This window comes from Myotis nattereri, assembly GCF_964212035.1.
Source record: "Myotis nattereri genome assembly, chromosome: 4".
Taxonomy (NCBI): Eukaryota; Metazoa; Chordata; class Mammalia; order Chiroptera; family Vespertilionidae; genus Myotis; species Myotis nattereri.
In genome coordinates, this window is record NC_138079.1 from 108941839 (window position 1) to 108957098 (window position 15260).

The window sequence follows — 15260 nt, forward strand, 5'->3', positions numbered from 1 at the left end:
AATTGGCAAGAGCCCAGATTGTGAGGCTCATCCAGGCAGACCTGCCCCGTCCGTGCTGAACCCAAGGGTCCAGAATCCGCTGGGCAAACCCTGGAACCCGAGTTAATACTGTTGCATGAACAGGGGGTGGCTGGGAGCGTGGGGGAGAGGTGGGGGGGTAGAGGTTCCGGAGGAGCCGCCACCCAGGAGGGAGGCAGGGAAGCCGGCTGGGCGCTAACAACTCCCCTCCCCCTCCGCTGCCCTGGTTCCCACACTTTTCTGCCTGAGGCAGCGTCAGGGCAGGTCTGTGGGCCATGGAGCCTGGCTGCCTGAGCTCAAACCGGAGACCCACACTCACTGTGTGAGTCCTGGGAAGTTAGCTGTCTCTGTGCCTCCGTTTCCTCATGTGTAAAAGGGGGGGATATGAACACCTACGACAGGATTGTTAAGATGACTAGCAAGTTGACCTAGGTAAAGCACCTGGCATGTAATAAGTACTCAATAAACACAGCTGGCATTATTTTTCTTATCTGCCCTGATACGCTTTGCCCATTCCTGATAACCCCCACGCCTCTCGCACTCAGCCCGGCCTCGCACTCACCCCTGCTCTGGCCATGCCTGCTTCTGGTGCCCTCTGGGGCTCCCAGGGGACCACAGTGTGGCCACATTTCGACTTAATGATCTGCACTTGTCTGCCCTCGAGGCTGTGAGCTCTCTGCAGGCAGAGGCTACATCTCACTGCCATTAGGTCCAACCTGGTACCCAGGCCCTTCTGGAATGGATGGATGAATATAATGGATGGATGGATGGTGGATGGATATGAATGGATGGATGGATGGATGGATGGATGGATGAATATGAATGGATAGATGGATGGATGGATAGATTAATATGAATGGATGGGTGGATTAATATAATGGATGGATGGATGGATGAATATGAATGGATAGATGGATGGATGGATAGATGAATATGAATGGATGGATGGGTGGATATGAATGGATGGATGGATAGATGGATGGATGAATATGAATGGTGAATGAATATGAGTGGATGGATGGATGGATATGGATGGATGGATGAATATGAGTGGATGGGTGGATATGAATGGATGGATGGATGGATGGATGGAGAGATGAATATGAATGGATGGATGAATGGATGAATACAAGTGGATGGATGGATGAATGAATGGATGGGTGAATATGAATGGTGAATGAATATGCGTGGATGGATGGATGGATGGATAGATGAATATGAAGGATGGATGGATAAATGGATGAATATGAGTGGATGGATGCATGGATGGATAGATGAATATGAATGAATGAACACTCATGCTTAGAGCCCATCTTACCCTGCTACCTATAGCAAGCCACTTTCTCACACCGGAAACACCTAATCACTCCAAACTACCTCACCTCCCACCTCACCCCTAAGTAGGGGAGGTGCAGCCCTCAACTTGCCCCAATGGCCATCAAGAACGATGTCTCGTTGGTGCTTCCTTATTCTGACGAGTGAAGGTCACAGCTTGGAAAGGACCTGAATACCACACGCTGGATAGAATGGGTGGATATGAATGGGAGCTGTTCAGCTAGGAAGGTCGCACAGAGAACACCTACGGAAGCCCCAAGCAAAGCCTCACAGAAGCACTCCTGCAGCTCCCTCAGGAACGCCGCTGCTGTGCATATAACTGTGGGTGTGGATTGGGCGTGGAGAAGGGTTTGCAGCGGCTGCAATGGAGGTGGGATGGGAATGATGGGAATGACGGGATGCCTGTTCTGCGTTCAGAGGGAGACACTGGGTTGCAAGGGATTAAATGTGTAAGGACGTGGGCTTCATCAACTCCCCACCTTCGACCTGGGCTTCTGCCGCCGGATGGCCGGCTCCCGTACCCATTGGGCGTGATGGTGCCCATACGTTTCTACAAGTCCCACTGCTGGTCCTTTTCTCTCCTACGGACCCAGGGAGCGAGGGGAGCCGTGGCTCTGAGGGTGGCTCCTGGGCTCAGCAACACTTACGCTGAGCTTGGACCAGGCCCTAGGATTTTCTGCGTGGTCTCCTTCCTGTGGAAACAATGGTGGGAAATGGATGACCACGTGAGCTGCTGCTCCTGACGGCAGAGCAATGGCTGGGAAGTACTCCGTCCCTACACGCCATCAGCACCTCCGTCCCTACACGCCATCGGCACCTCCGTCCCCACACGCCATCAGCACCTCCGTCCCTACACGCCATCAGCACCTCCGTCCCTACACGCCATCAGCACCTCCGTCCCTACACGCCATGAGCACCCTCCGTCCCCACACGCCATCAGCACCTCCGTCCCCACACGCCATCAGCACCTCCGTCCCCACACGCCATCAGCACCCTCCGTCCCCACACGCCATCAGCACCCTCCGTCCCCACACGCCATCAGCACCCTCCGTCCCCACACGCCATCAGCACCCTCCATCCCCACACGCCATCAGCACCCTCCGTCCCCACACGCCATCGGCACCCTCCGTCCCCACACGCCATCGGCACCCTCCGTCCCCACACGCCATCAGCACCTCCGTCCCCACACGCCATCAGCACCTCCGTCCCCACACGCCATCAGCACCCTCCGTCCCCACACGCCATCAGCACCTCCGTCCCCACACGCCATCAGCACCTCCGTCCCCACACGCCATCAGCACCTCCGTCCCCACACGCCATCAGCACCCTCCGTCCCTACACGCCATCAGCACCTCCGTCCCTACACGCCATCAGCACCTCCGTCCCCACACGCCATCAGCACCTCCGTCCCCACACGCCATCAGCACCCTCCGTCCCTACACGCCATCAGCACCCTCCGTCCCCACACGCCATCAGCACCCTCCATCCCCACACGCCATCAGCACCCTCCGTCCCCACACGCCATCAGCACCCTCCGTCCCCACACGCCATCAGCACCCTCCGTCCCTACACGCCATCAGCACCCTCCGTCCCCACACGCCATCAGCACCTCCGTCCCTACACGCCATCAGCACCTCCGTCCCTACACGCCATCAGCACCTCCGTCCCCACACGCCATCAGCACCTCCGTCCCCACACGCCATCAGCACCCTCCGTCCCTACACGCCATCAGCACCCTCCGTCCCCACACGCCATCAGCACCCTCCATCCCCACACGCCATCAGCACCCTCCGTCCCCACACGCCATGAGCACCCTCCGTCCCCACACGCCATCAGCACCCTCCGTCCCCACACGCCATCAGCACCCTCCGTCCCCACACGCCATCAGCACCTCCGTCCCCACACGCCATCAGCACCTCCGTCCCCACACGCCATCAGCACCTCCGTCCCCACACGCCATCAGCACCTCCGTCCCCACATGCCATCAGCACCCTCCATCCCCACACGCCATGAGCACCCTCCGTCCCCACACGCCATGAGCACCCTCCGTCCCCACACGCCATCAGCACCCTCCGTCCCCACACGCCATCAGCACCCTCCGTCCCCACACGCCATGAGCACCCTCCGTCCCTACACGCCATCGGCACCTCCGTCCCACACGCCATCAGCACCCTCCGTCCCCACACGCCATCAGCACCTCCATCCCTACACGCCATCAGCACCTCCATCCCTACACGCCATCAGCACCCTCCTTCCTACATGCCGGTCACTAGGGCCGGAAGAGCGTGGGGCCGGGGCCACACGCCGGCTCTCATGGAGCTTAAAGTGTGTGGGAGATGTGACACTCGCCCACTTGACAGGAAACCGACACTGGCACGGGCAGCGGCCAGGGCACCAGGCGTCCACAACAGAGAAGGCGGGGCTTCCCTGATGGTGAGAAAGCGGGGACCTACAGGAGGAGCTGGCGCAGCCGCTGGAAGGAAAGAAGATGGCGCAGATGGACCGCCCACCCAGGGCGCAGGCGGCGGAGGAAGGAGCAGGAAGAAAAGGAGGGAGACCACCCAGCCGGCTGTCCTCTGGCAGCGAGAGCCAGTGATGAGTCACCAGGAGAACTGACAGCGCTTCCACTCTGACCCAGACCTGCAGGGCCCCTGGCAGCCGAGAGGAAGCCTGGCCTGGCGTCAGCAGCCACAGGAAGCGGCAGGCCCTTCAGAGGCACTGCAGCCGGTGTGGCCTCTGTTGGGGCCGGTGTGCACAGTGCGCGTGGCCTCTGAGGGGCCGGTGTGCACAGTGCGCGTGGCCTCTGAGGGGATGGTGCGCACAGTGCGGGTGTCCTCTGAGGGGATGGTGCGCACAGTGCGCGTGTCCTCTGAGGGGATGGTGCGCACAGTGCGCGTGTCCTCTGAGGGGATGGTGCGCACAGTGCGCGTGGCCTCTGAGGGGCCGGTGCGCACAGTGCGCGTGGCCTCTGAGGGGCCGGTGTGCACAGTGCGTGTGGCGTTCAGAGCAAATGGCAAGGCGTCCTCACACGGAGCCCCCACCGCGGGCCGCTCAGCCTTCAGCTCTCTGGTCTGTCCGGCTGAGATCAAGGAAGAGGGACCTGGGGTCCCCACCATGAAACCAGGCTGCCCGGGAGATCACTGGGCACACATGCGCCCCGGCCCAGCCCGGCTCCCTGTGCTGGCTGGGGAGGCACACAGCTGCTCCGTGTCCGGCTAATCCCGCAGCCACACAGAAGCCACCGTCCCAGCCCAGCCCCGCAGCCGCAGGGAGACTGACCAGGGCTGGGCGCAAGCAGCAGACCTTGGTTTCTCACGGCGGTGGAGGGGGTCTGGGTTCGAGGTGCAGGCTGATTGGCTCCTGGGGTGAACCCGCTTCCTGCTGGCAGCGGCTGCCTCCTTGTCCTGCCCTCCCAGGGCAGGGAGAGCTCTTCCTCCTCCTTCGCTCATAACGCACTCATCCCGTCAGGGGAGCCCTCCCTTAGGACTCCCAAACCCATCTCCACATAGCACTTCCCTGGGGGTTGGGCCTCCAACATATGAGTTGGGGGAGACAGAATTTGGGGAGACTGACGGTCCTCACAGTGCAGCCCTCTTGCCCGAGGAGGGGCTGACGGTGGGGATGCTGGGCCCAAGTTCCCCGCGCGGCTATTGCCCGTCCACACCCCCAAGCAGCCTCTCCCTGCTCTATGCTCACTCCTCGCCCCATAGCAGCCCCATGAATCACTTGAACAAGAAACTCATCTTGGTTCTATTTTTAGAGAACGACAGTCAAAGCACGAGGTTCTTCCATCCCAATCCATCAGCAAGCCCGTGCCAAGGGCTGGCTGTGCCCGGAGTGGTGAAGGGGCAGCAGCCGGGCACCACCGGGACCTGCTGCCGGGGCCGGGGCCGGGGCTGGGGCCTGCACGTGACTCCAGGCGAGCTGCTCAGCCTCACGGAGTCTTAGTTCCCCTTCCGTGTGAGAGCAACAGCACTCCCTCCAGTACCAAAGCACTCAGACAACCACAGCGATACAAATGCTGGTGGTTATCAATTAATGTGACCAGAACTCTGAGCATGGAAATACTCTGCCCCTCACGTTCATGTTTTTTAATTGATTTTAGAGAGAGAGGAAGGGAGAGGGAGAGAGAGAAGCATCGATGTGAGAGAGAAACATCGATCGGTTTGCCTGTTCCACACACCCTGACCAGGGATCAAACCTGCAACCTGGGCATGTGCCCTGACCAGGAATTGAACTAGTGAACTATCAGTGCATGGGATGACGTCCAACCAACTGAGCCACACTGGCCAGGGCTCTACCCCTCACTTTAAAGGAACCTCAACTTTCCTCCCTTCTCCCCTGTTTCACTTGTGTCTCCCCAAAAGATATATTCAAGTCCTAACCGCAGCACCTGTAAATAGTACCTTATTTGGAAATAAGGCCTTGGCAGATGTAACCAACCCATCCTAGGAAGGGTGGGTCCCTAATCCAGTGACTGGTGTCCTCACAGGAGGAAATTTGACACAGGCATGCAGGAAGGAATACCAGGAGGTGATGGAGGCAGAGACTGGGCAACACCAGAGGCTGGTGGCAGCCACCGGAACGCAGAGAAGGGCAGGGACCGGACTCCCTAAGCACCTCCGAAGGAGCCAGCCTCCCCCGCCGGCCCTTGGATTCAGACTTCCAGCCTCCGGATCACGTAGAGAACGGGTATCTGTCCTACTAGGCCATCCGTTTGTGGCATTTTGTTGGGGCGGCTGTAGGAAATGAGTGTTCATAGGCATATACTAGGATTGCCAGAGCAAACATGGAACGAAGGGGAAGACTTTGGCCTTGACTTTGAAGGAACGCTGTATTGCATTAGTTGGAACAAAGACTCCCCAAGGAAGGCCCGTAAGAGGCAACTAAACCACAGCAGTGGGTGTGCAGGGCGCTGGAATACAGTGACCTAGTACAGTGCACTTCAGGGTCAAGCAGACCCACGTGACCACGTGTGGGCACCTCTCTGCCCGCTGCCCGGTCGGTAGAATACCCTTGCTCCTTAGCTCAGTAGAGTTACTGAAAAAAGCAACAATATTGCCTGTGGATGCTTTGCCCAGTGACAGACACATTAAAAACTCGAAGGTTGGCTATTGTATCATTCTTACTCTTCTTGTTAATGGAGTAAGGTCTCGGAAGCATAACTTTTCTGAGCCTCAGAGCTTCATAAAATGAGCATATTAGGTATTCACAAGGCTGTGGTGAGCAATGGAAGAGAATATGGACAGCCCTTTTAATTGAGACATAACTGGCACGCAGCACTGTGCAAGTTTAAGGTGTACAATGTGCGGATTTGATACCCTTGTGGATTGCAATACGACGGCTGCCTTCCTTCCCGTCACATAACTATCACTTCTTCTTTGTAGTGGGGACAACGGGTGGGCCTTAGGCCACCGTGATGACAGGGTGTGAGCCCTGCATTCATGAGCTCCAGCAATGGTGGCGCCGCTGAAAGGTCCCTTCACATACTTGAGCCTTGTAGTTCCTAGAATATGACAGTAGAGGGCAGCAGGGCCTCACTTTTTCCCCTCACCCGCATGCTTAGTCCTGGGAAACCAGCTACTTTTGAACAAGTGACTGCAGGCTCCTGTCCACAATCCCCAAGTGTCCTGATGGGATGAAGTCCGCCACTTGCCTTCTTTTTAAAGGATAAAGCAATTCAGTGGGTGCGCACCGGGTGTCACGACCCCCAGCTTAAAACAGGGATTGTGTTTTACACGGGCCAGCGCATCAGAGCTACTGAATCATTCTGGGGCCTCACAGACCAGTTTTTGCAAAATCAGCCCCTTTCGTGAGCAATTTCCTAAGTTACCAAGTGATGAAACCCTAATTATGTCGGTTAGCTATAACATCCCACGCTCGGCCGGTCAGAGCTGGTTTCGCCTCGGCTTGTGGCCGCGTGCTGACCATACAGCGGGCTCCGCCTCGCCCGAGCTTCCTGGGGGCGCAGAGGTTCTGGGGCGGCCCATGACAGGAGGACGGACATCTCGCTCTCTCGTCCCCAGTCCCACTGCACACCCCCCAGCAGGCTGAGCGGCCCTCCTTCCTGTTAGAAATATTTCAGAAGCACCAGAGGTATGGAGGATGTGCACCAGGACCAGCGAAGCCTCTGTCAGGTGCCAGAAAGAAATATTTCCAACACACGGGAAGTCCCCGCACCTCCGCCCCCAGGAGTGACGCTCTCCTGGGGTTTCTCATCAGGACCCGCCTCTTCCCACGGGAAACATGGAAAGAGCCCAGCACCGCTTCCCTGCTGTCCTACTAAGGGAGCCAGAGGTGCACACGCCACAGACACTGAGGGGGGGGGGGTGTATCCTGAGCTCCCACCGCAGGGCTGTGGGGCAGGAGCAGAGGCGGTCGCGGGGCCCTGCCCGTCGGTGATGGAAGCAGCCCCCCACCTGGCCACCTACCGAGGACGGTGAGGACTGGCCCCTCGATGTGCGCCCGGATGTAGATGCGGCCGCGGCGCTCCGTGTGGTCCGTGCCGCAGAGGCTGGGGACGTTCGTCACGCAGCGCTTGTGGACGTTCATCATGCAGGCTGGGGGCGGGGCGAGGCTCGGGTCGGCCGGGGCGGTGGCAGGCCTGTCCCCGCCAGGCCCTGGGCCTCCTTCCCCTCCTCCCTTCCAGGGGGCCGAGACCCCCAAGCTTGGCCGCAGCAAGCCCGCCAGCTGGGTCCCACCAGGAGGCTCCTCCAACCCCCCACCCCCACCCTGAGGGTCAGAGGAGGTGGAGCTTGTCCAGCCTCCCGAAGGCTAAGGGTGCACCCCACACACCCCACACACCCCACGGGCCCTGAAGCCAGAGTCACTAACTTCAGTACCAGGTGGCAGGTAACAAGTGAGGGAAGGTGTGCGTGAGGGGACTTGGCCAAGCTGGCACCCCAGCAGCACCCACTCCAGCACAGCAGGGGGGGGGGGGAGGGCAAGAGGCCAAGGCTTCCCATTGGTGCAGATAAGCAGGAGCCCTGACAGCAGGTGGAGCCCCGTCTGAGCCAGGGTACTTACTGTCACATTTCATCCCCTGGTGGATGAGTCCGTACAGCAGCGACCCGCAGTGGTCACAGAAGGTGGGGCTGGAGTAGGTGTGGATCTTGAACTTGTGCTTGCTCCGGGGGTCCTGAGGCCAAGAGAAGACGAGAGGCCCGCGTCAGCGCATGCGTCCCTCTGCAGGGTTCCTGGAGAGCCCGCCCCACTCCTCACGCCTGTCAGGACCTTCGCTGGAGCCTGGGCCAGACGTGGTGCCCGGTAACCAGTGGCCGAAGGGGCCAAGGAGCACTCGCTGTGCCTGCCTGCAGGGCCTCCGTCAGAGAACCCAGCCTGCTGTCCCTGCCTGCAGCAAGGACTCCCGGGACAGCAGGCACAGTGCACACGGCAGGTAGACCGTGCACTCGCTCCCCTTCTCCCTCCACCTCTCAGCAAGCCTCTGGTGCAGTGGTTCCAACGGGGGCACACGCCCCACAGGGGCAATTTGACTTTTAAGGGGGGCAATTTGAGAATGAGTTATTAACAGTGCAATTTCTGCATTTCTTATGGTTCTAGGGGCCTCACATAGAGTATATAATGTACTAGAGGTCCGATGCATGAAATTCGTGCAAGGGGCTCAGCCCTTGCGGCCCTGGCTTCAACCAGAGGTCATCCGGAAGGTCGTTCGGCTGTCCAGTTTAATTAGCATATTACGCTTCTATTATTATAAATATACTGACACATTTATGCATTTCAGTTCTCTATTATATGTCTTGAAATGTTATTAGTGATTTTTTCATATCATTTCATATTATATTTTTAACAATTTCTTAATGATCTCTTCCCCAGTACTTCAACTGTCCTTTCGTTCTTTTATTTTTCTCTTTCATGGGTGCCATGTTCTTTGGAAGCTTGTTTAGACCAAGTTAATGGCTTTTAGGCTTCCTCCGCGTGAATAGGAGCTAGGAGCTCACTTTTTGAAGAATAAGAATTCTATGTCACGGGGCGGGGGTGGGGGGGGTGTCAGGATTTTAGAGATGCTGAGGTGGGGCGTGGCCAAAAGAAGGTTGGGAACCCTCTGCTGGGACCTCATCACCTGCAGAACAGAGTTCAAGGTCCAATAAAGAGTCCGCAGGCTGTGGCGGAGACTGCCGGGTTCCCACCAACACCCTCTCTTCCCTTTAATAACAGAATCCTGGAGTTACAGCAGAGCACAGCCGCCGTGAGAGACCGCATTTCCCAGCCTGCCTTGCAGCTGGTGGGCCGGTGTGACTGAGTTCTGGCCAATGGGACATGCGCGCTGCGGGGTCAGCTCCCTTAAAAGAGAGGTGTATAAACACCCCGGCCCTTGGGGCCCCTTTCCCCTTCACACCAGCTGGAAGACGGTGAGAACTGGAAGTGACCACTCTAGACTCAAACTTGGGCCAGGTGTCGAACGGATAAAACCATCCTCACTAGCCTTGGACTTTGTCCCTCGGGACAGACACCTGAGAAAAAGCCTGCCTTCTATCTTCAGTCACTGTATTTAAGGGCTACTTGTTACAGCCGCTTACCCAGCTCCCTAGCTGACAGACTGCACGCATCATGAGGGAATGTGCTCTCGGCTATATCCCAGGGCATATGTTGTATTTAGCATAGAGGAGGAGCTCGATAAATATTTAAAGAGCGAGCGTTCACAGTTATTGAGCTTTGACTCATGCCTGGAGCTATTTTCAGGGACAACCAGCCATGAACATACTTAATCGTCTAACACCCCTATGAAGTACGTTCCAGTTACTACCCCACCCCCTTCACAGGTGAGGAACCGGAGAGAGGGGAGGTGCAGGGCCCTGCCCAGGGCTCCGCGTGGCTGCCACGGCTGAGCCGGAGAGCTGTGATGGCAGCTGCGGGCTGAGACCACCCCTGACCACTGAGAGCCCTGCAGATGCACGCGCTGCTTAAGAAAACCACAACGACGCGGAGAGCTGTGCAGACACACGCGAGCCGGCCAGGAGGAAGGAGCCAATCAGGCGAGCAGCTGGGGAAGTTCGTTTGCGGTCCACGTGGAGGCTGTTGGAGGCTCCTCCTCCCTCGTCCCCTGCCTTCGCTTTCAGGGGGACTCAGGCTTGCCAGTGCCCACTCCACCCCCCACCCCACAGTCCCTCAGACCCTAGACCGAGCAGGGCATGCCCCTCGCCTCTCCCACCTGGAGAGCTCGGAATACAGCCACACGGTCCCCGGGACCCGCGATCCTCAGGACAGCCCTGAGGGAGCCCGCCCGTGCCTGTCCCTGTGGTGCCACCGCCGAGGTGGACACGTTTGCACCCGGAGGCCCACTCCCTGGACACAGGCGACTGGCAGACAGGTGACGTTTGGCTCCAATGGCTCCCATGGCTAGTGGCTAGGACGCAGGTGGCCAGGAGACAGGCAGCCCCAGGCTGAGGAGGCTCCAAGGAAGAGAGAGGGGCAAGGACAAAGGTCACGTGACCTCGGATGGGGCCTGGTGCCAGTCCCCTGGGGACCTGCCCTACAATTCCACCTGACGCCCCCGTGGCCTCTACACATCCTCCTTCGTGCGTCAGCGACCCAGGTGGGCAGCCGCTACCTGCAGCAGGGCGGAGGGCTGGGAGCTACAGCCCTAGGGTTCAGGCACTGCCCACTGACCAGGCAGAGGAACAAGGGCGGCTGTGCTGGGAGCTAACCCTTTCATTGCCGGTCATAGCGAGGTGAGGTGGTGAGGGGCCAGCAGGGGAGAGGGTGGGCGGAAGGTATGAAGGGGAGGCCCATGGGTCCAGTGGCTACTGACCAATTGGTGAAAAGCATGTCAGTATTTTCACAGCTGGCACGCTATGCTAGTGGGACGGGTTAAAGGTCAGCTCTGTCTTTAACCAAAACACTTCCCTTCCCAGCTCCGAGGTTCCTGCTGACCGGCCCTGGGGTCCAGGGAGCTTGAGTCAGAATGCTCCCTACATCTTGTTTGATGCCACTCAAAGGTGCAGCGCCCACCTCCATCCCTCCCGCATCCTGTTCTACAGTCAGGTCCCACCCGGCCACACGGAAGGGCCTCTGCATCCCGTCTCCACCCCCAGCCCGGGGCCTCCCTCGTGCTCAGGGGCCTCAAGCTGGCGTCCATGCTTGCAAACTGAGCTTGGAAACAGGCTGCCTTTGGCCCAGATGGTGCTTCTTAAAAATTTGACTTCGTTGATTTGAAAATATTTAAAAATCATGAAATGTCAGCTCGAAATGTAAATTTCTGGCTCCTTTTAAAAAAACCACAAGTAGTGGTAACACTAACACATTGCTGCGGGCTGAGCAGCCGTTGTCCCCTTCGGGGAAGGGATACGCAATCCAGTTCTCCAATCCCCACCGTTCCCTGTTGTCTCAAACCACGCCTGCCTCACTCTTTCCTGCCCTGCCTGGCCCCTCTGCCAGACACCCACCCCTCTCCCTGCAGCACACTGGCGGGGACCCAGCCACATGTGAGCACACTTCCTCAAGTCCTGGGTGAGTTCACTGGGCTCATGACCAGATGCTCTCCAAGATAGGGTCAAGGCCACCGTATCCCTATCCCAGCATCATCACCTGGTGTCCAGGCCCTGGTCATCTCTCCACCCCCGGAATCAGGTGCCTTAGACCCTGAAGCGACTCCTGTCCCATATTTCCTGTGGCTCAGGCCCACCATGCTCTGTCCTAGGCGAGCCTTCATGTCCACATTTCCTTCCGCTTCTGATCCTGAGTCAAGAGACTGACAAATGACAACAAAATGCTAATCACCTGCTGTGACTTTTGCTGTCACCATGAATTGAGCACAGACGCCTGCCACACACAGCGCCGGGTGCTCCAGGTCATGTCATCCAACCCTCACTCTAGCCACTGAGTGGGGGGAGGGGGACAGTGTTATTCTGGACGTCCAGACGGCCAGCGAGGCTTAGGAAAGGAAACTGCTCGAAGTCTCCAAGCAAGACAACGGGAGAGACAGGTGTGGAAGCCCAGTGTGTCAGGCTCCAGCAGTGGGGACAGCGGGCAGAACACCTGGCTGACCCCCTGCCCCTTGTCTCCCCCAGAGGGCCCCTACCTGACAGGGGGTTACAGATGAGGACAAATGCAGCACCGGCCAGTGACAGCCACTTGGGGTGCCCTCCGCCCGCCCCACAACCAGAGTCTTCATGGTGAGCACCCAACCCCAGGACCAAGGGCCTGAGTCCAGACACAGCAGCTAAGAAGGGAGAAGCACAGATCAGAAACAAACCGCTGAGTCAAAGCCTAGAACAGCCTCTCCGGTCGACACGGCCATGCGGCCTGCTCTCAGGTGGCTGCAATCTGGCTGAGCGGAGGCCGAGCTGCAGGAAGAAGGAAGCTTATTGAAGCAGCAGGTTGGGGAGGAAGTTCAGGCTGTGAGTTCAGGCTGTGCCACCCTCGCTGCTCAGCGCAGAAGCCCCTGAAGGGCCACTCGCAGGGCCCACAGGCAGGCGGAGGGGAGGCCCAGCCGGGAATCATCTCGGAACAGAGGGGGCTACGGCACAGGCTCTGGAGTCGCCCTGTGACCTCAGGCAAGTGACGCTCTCTGGCCTCCGGCTCCTTGTCGGTGAAATGGAGATAAACACCAGTGCCCCCCGGAGATTCTGTGGTGGGGAAAACGGCCATGCTGAGCGCAGGAGCCGTCCTGAGGTTGCACGTCCGTGTGCCGCCTGTAGAATGATTTATGCAGCCCTTCGTTTTAACTCACATGCCATTTTTACTTAAATAAAACTATTTTAAAACAAAACTCCGCAAGATTGTAAACTCAGGAAACCAATGTGAACATTATGTTTCTCCCGCCTACACCTGGGCGTGGACTAGACAGGTCTTAGAGCGAAAGCTTAAAACGAGAACATCCATCTGCCCGTCGCATCGCACGTACAAGCGGCTCCCCCTCTGCACCCCCATCCCACCGCCTGGCGTTTGTGCTGGAGGCCAACCCAGCGCAGAGCAATGGGACTGGGCACGGCTGTGCCTCGAAGGAGAGGGTGTCCGAGCAAACGTCCCCAACAGCCCGTGGAGCGGGGGCCGCTGACAACCCACAGCGCCGCCCGCGGAGGGACGAGGCAAACACGAAGGAACGGAAGTGCTGTGCTGGTGTGGAGTCGTCACGGGGTATTCGTGAGTGAAACTGAGAAAGGAAACGGAAACCCAGGTGCAGAAATGTGTGTTACCATTTATCGTGAGAAAGTGAGGAGGGTTGCAGAGTGCACGGCTGGTACTCCCAGCCCCACACAGACAGACACGGTAATCCCAGCCCCACACAGACAGACACGATACTCCCAGCCCCACAAAGACAGACACGGTACTCCCAGCCCCGCACAGATGGACACGGTACTCCCAGCCCCACACAGATGGACACGGTACAGAGGGACACGGTACAGAGGGGCACGGTACTCCCAGCCCTGCACAGACGGACACAGTACAGAGGGACACTGTACAGAGGGACACGGTACAGAGGGACACTGTACAGAGGGACACTGTACAGAGGGACACGGTACAGAGAGAGACGGTACAGAGGGACAAGGTACAGAGGGACACGGTACAGAGAGACACGGTACAGAGGGACACGGTACAGAGGGACACTGTACAGAGGGACACGGTACAGAGGGACACGGTACAGAGGGACACTGTACAGAGGGACACTGTACAGAGGGACAGGGTACAGAGGGACACGGTACAGAGGGACACGGTACAGAGGGGCACGGTACAGACGGACACGGCACAGAGAAACACGGTACAGAGGGACGCTGTACAGAGGGACACGGTACAAAGGGACAAGGTACAGAGGGACACGGTACAGAGGGACACGATACAGAGGGACACGGTACAGAGGGAGACGGTACAGAGGGAGACGGTACAGAGGGACACGGTACAGACGGACACGGTACAGAGGGACACGGTACAGAGGGACACGGTACAGACGGACACGGTACAGAGGGAGACGGTACAGAGGGACACGGTACAGAGGGACACGGAACAGAGGGACACGGTACAGAGGGACACTGTACAGAGGGACACGGTACAAAGGGACACGGTACAGACGGACACGGTACAGAGGGAGACGGTACAGAGGGAGACGGTACAGAGGGAGACGGTACAGAGGGACACGGTACAGAGGGACACGGTACAGACGGACACGGTACAGAGGGACACGGTACAGAGGGACACGGTACAGACGGACACGGTACAGAGGGACACGGTACAGAGGGACACGGTACAGACGGACACGGTACAGAGGGACACGGTACAGAAGGACACGGTACAGAGGGACACGGTACAGAGGGAGACGGTACAGAGGGAGACGGTACAGAGGGAGACAGTACAGACGGACACGGTACAGACGGACACGGTACAGAGGGACACGGTACAGAGGGACACGGTACAGACGGACACGGTACAGAGGGACACGGTACAGAGGGACACGGTACAGAGGGACACGGTACAGATGGACACGGTACAGACGGACACGGTACAGAGGGACACGGTACAGAGGGACACGGTACAGACGGACACTGTACAGAGGGACACGGTACAGAGGGACACGGTACAGAGGGAGACGGTACAGAGGGACACTGTACAGAGGGACAGGGTACAGAGGGACACGGTACAGAGGGACACTGTACAGAGGGACACGGTACAGACGGACACGGCACAGAGGGACACGGCACAGAGGGACACTGTACAGAGGGACACGGTACAGAGGGACACGGTACAGAGGGGCACGGTACAGAGGGACACGGTACAGAGGGGCACGGTACAGAGGGGCACAGTACAGAGGGACACGGTACAGACGGACACGGTACAGAGGGACACGGTACAGAGGGACACGGTACAAAGGGACACGGTACAGACGGACACGGTACAGAGGGAGACGGTATAGAGGGACACGGTACAGAGGGACACGGTACACCGACACGGCACAG

The 15260-nt window shown here is 58.4% G+C and overlaps 1 protein-coding gene across 2 annotated transcripts in view; it reads right to left on the reverse strand.

Annotated features, from left to right (window-relative positions):
* Positions 1-15260, reverse strand: part of PRKCB (protein kinase C beta) — a 291692-nt gene that overhangs the window by 112184 nt on the left and 164248 nt on the right. For both annotated transcript variants that reach the window (XM_081089650.1, XM_081089649.1), the window contains exons 4-5: positions 8380-8491; positions 7785-7913 (exon numbers count right to left, since the gene is read on the reverse strand). In XM_081089650.1, coding sequence (XP_080945776.1) covers positions 7785-7913; positions 8380-8491 — 241 coding nt within the window. The remainder of the gene's footprint in view (positions 1-7784; positions 7914-8379; positions 8492-15260) is intronic.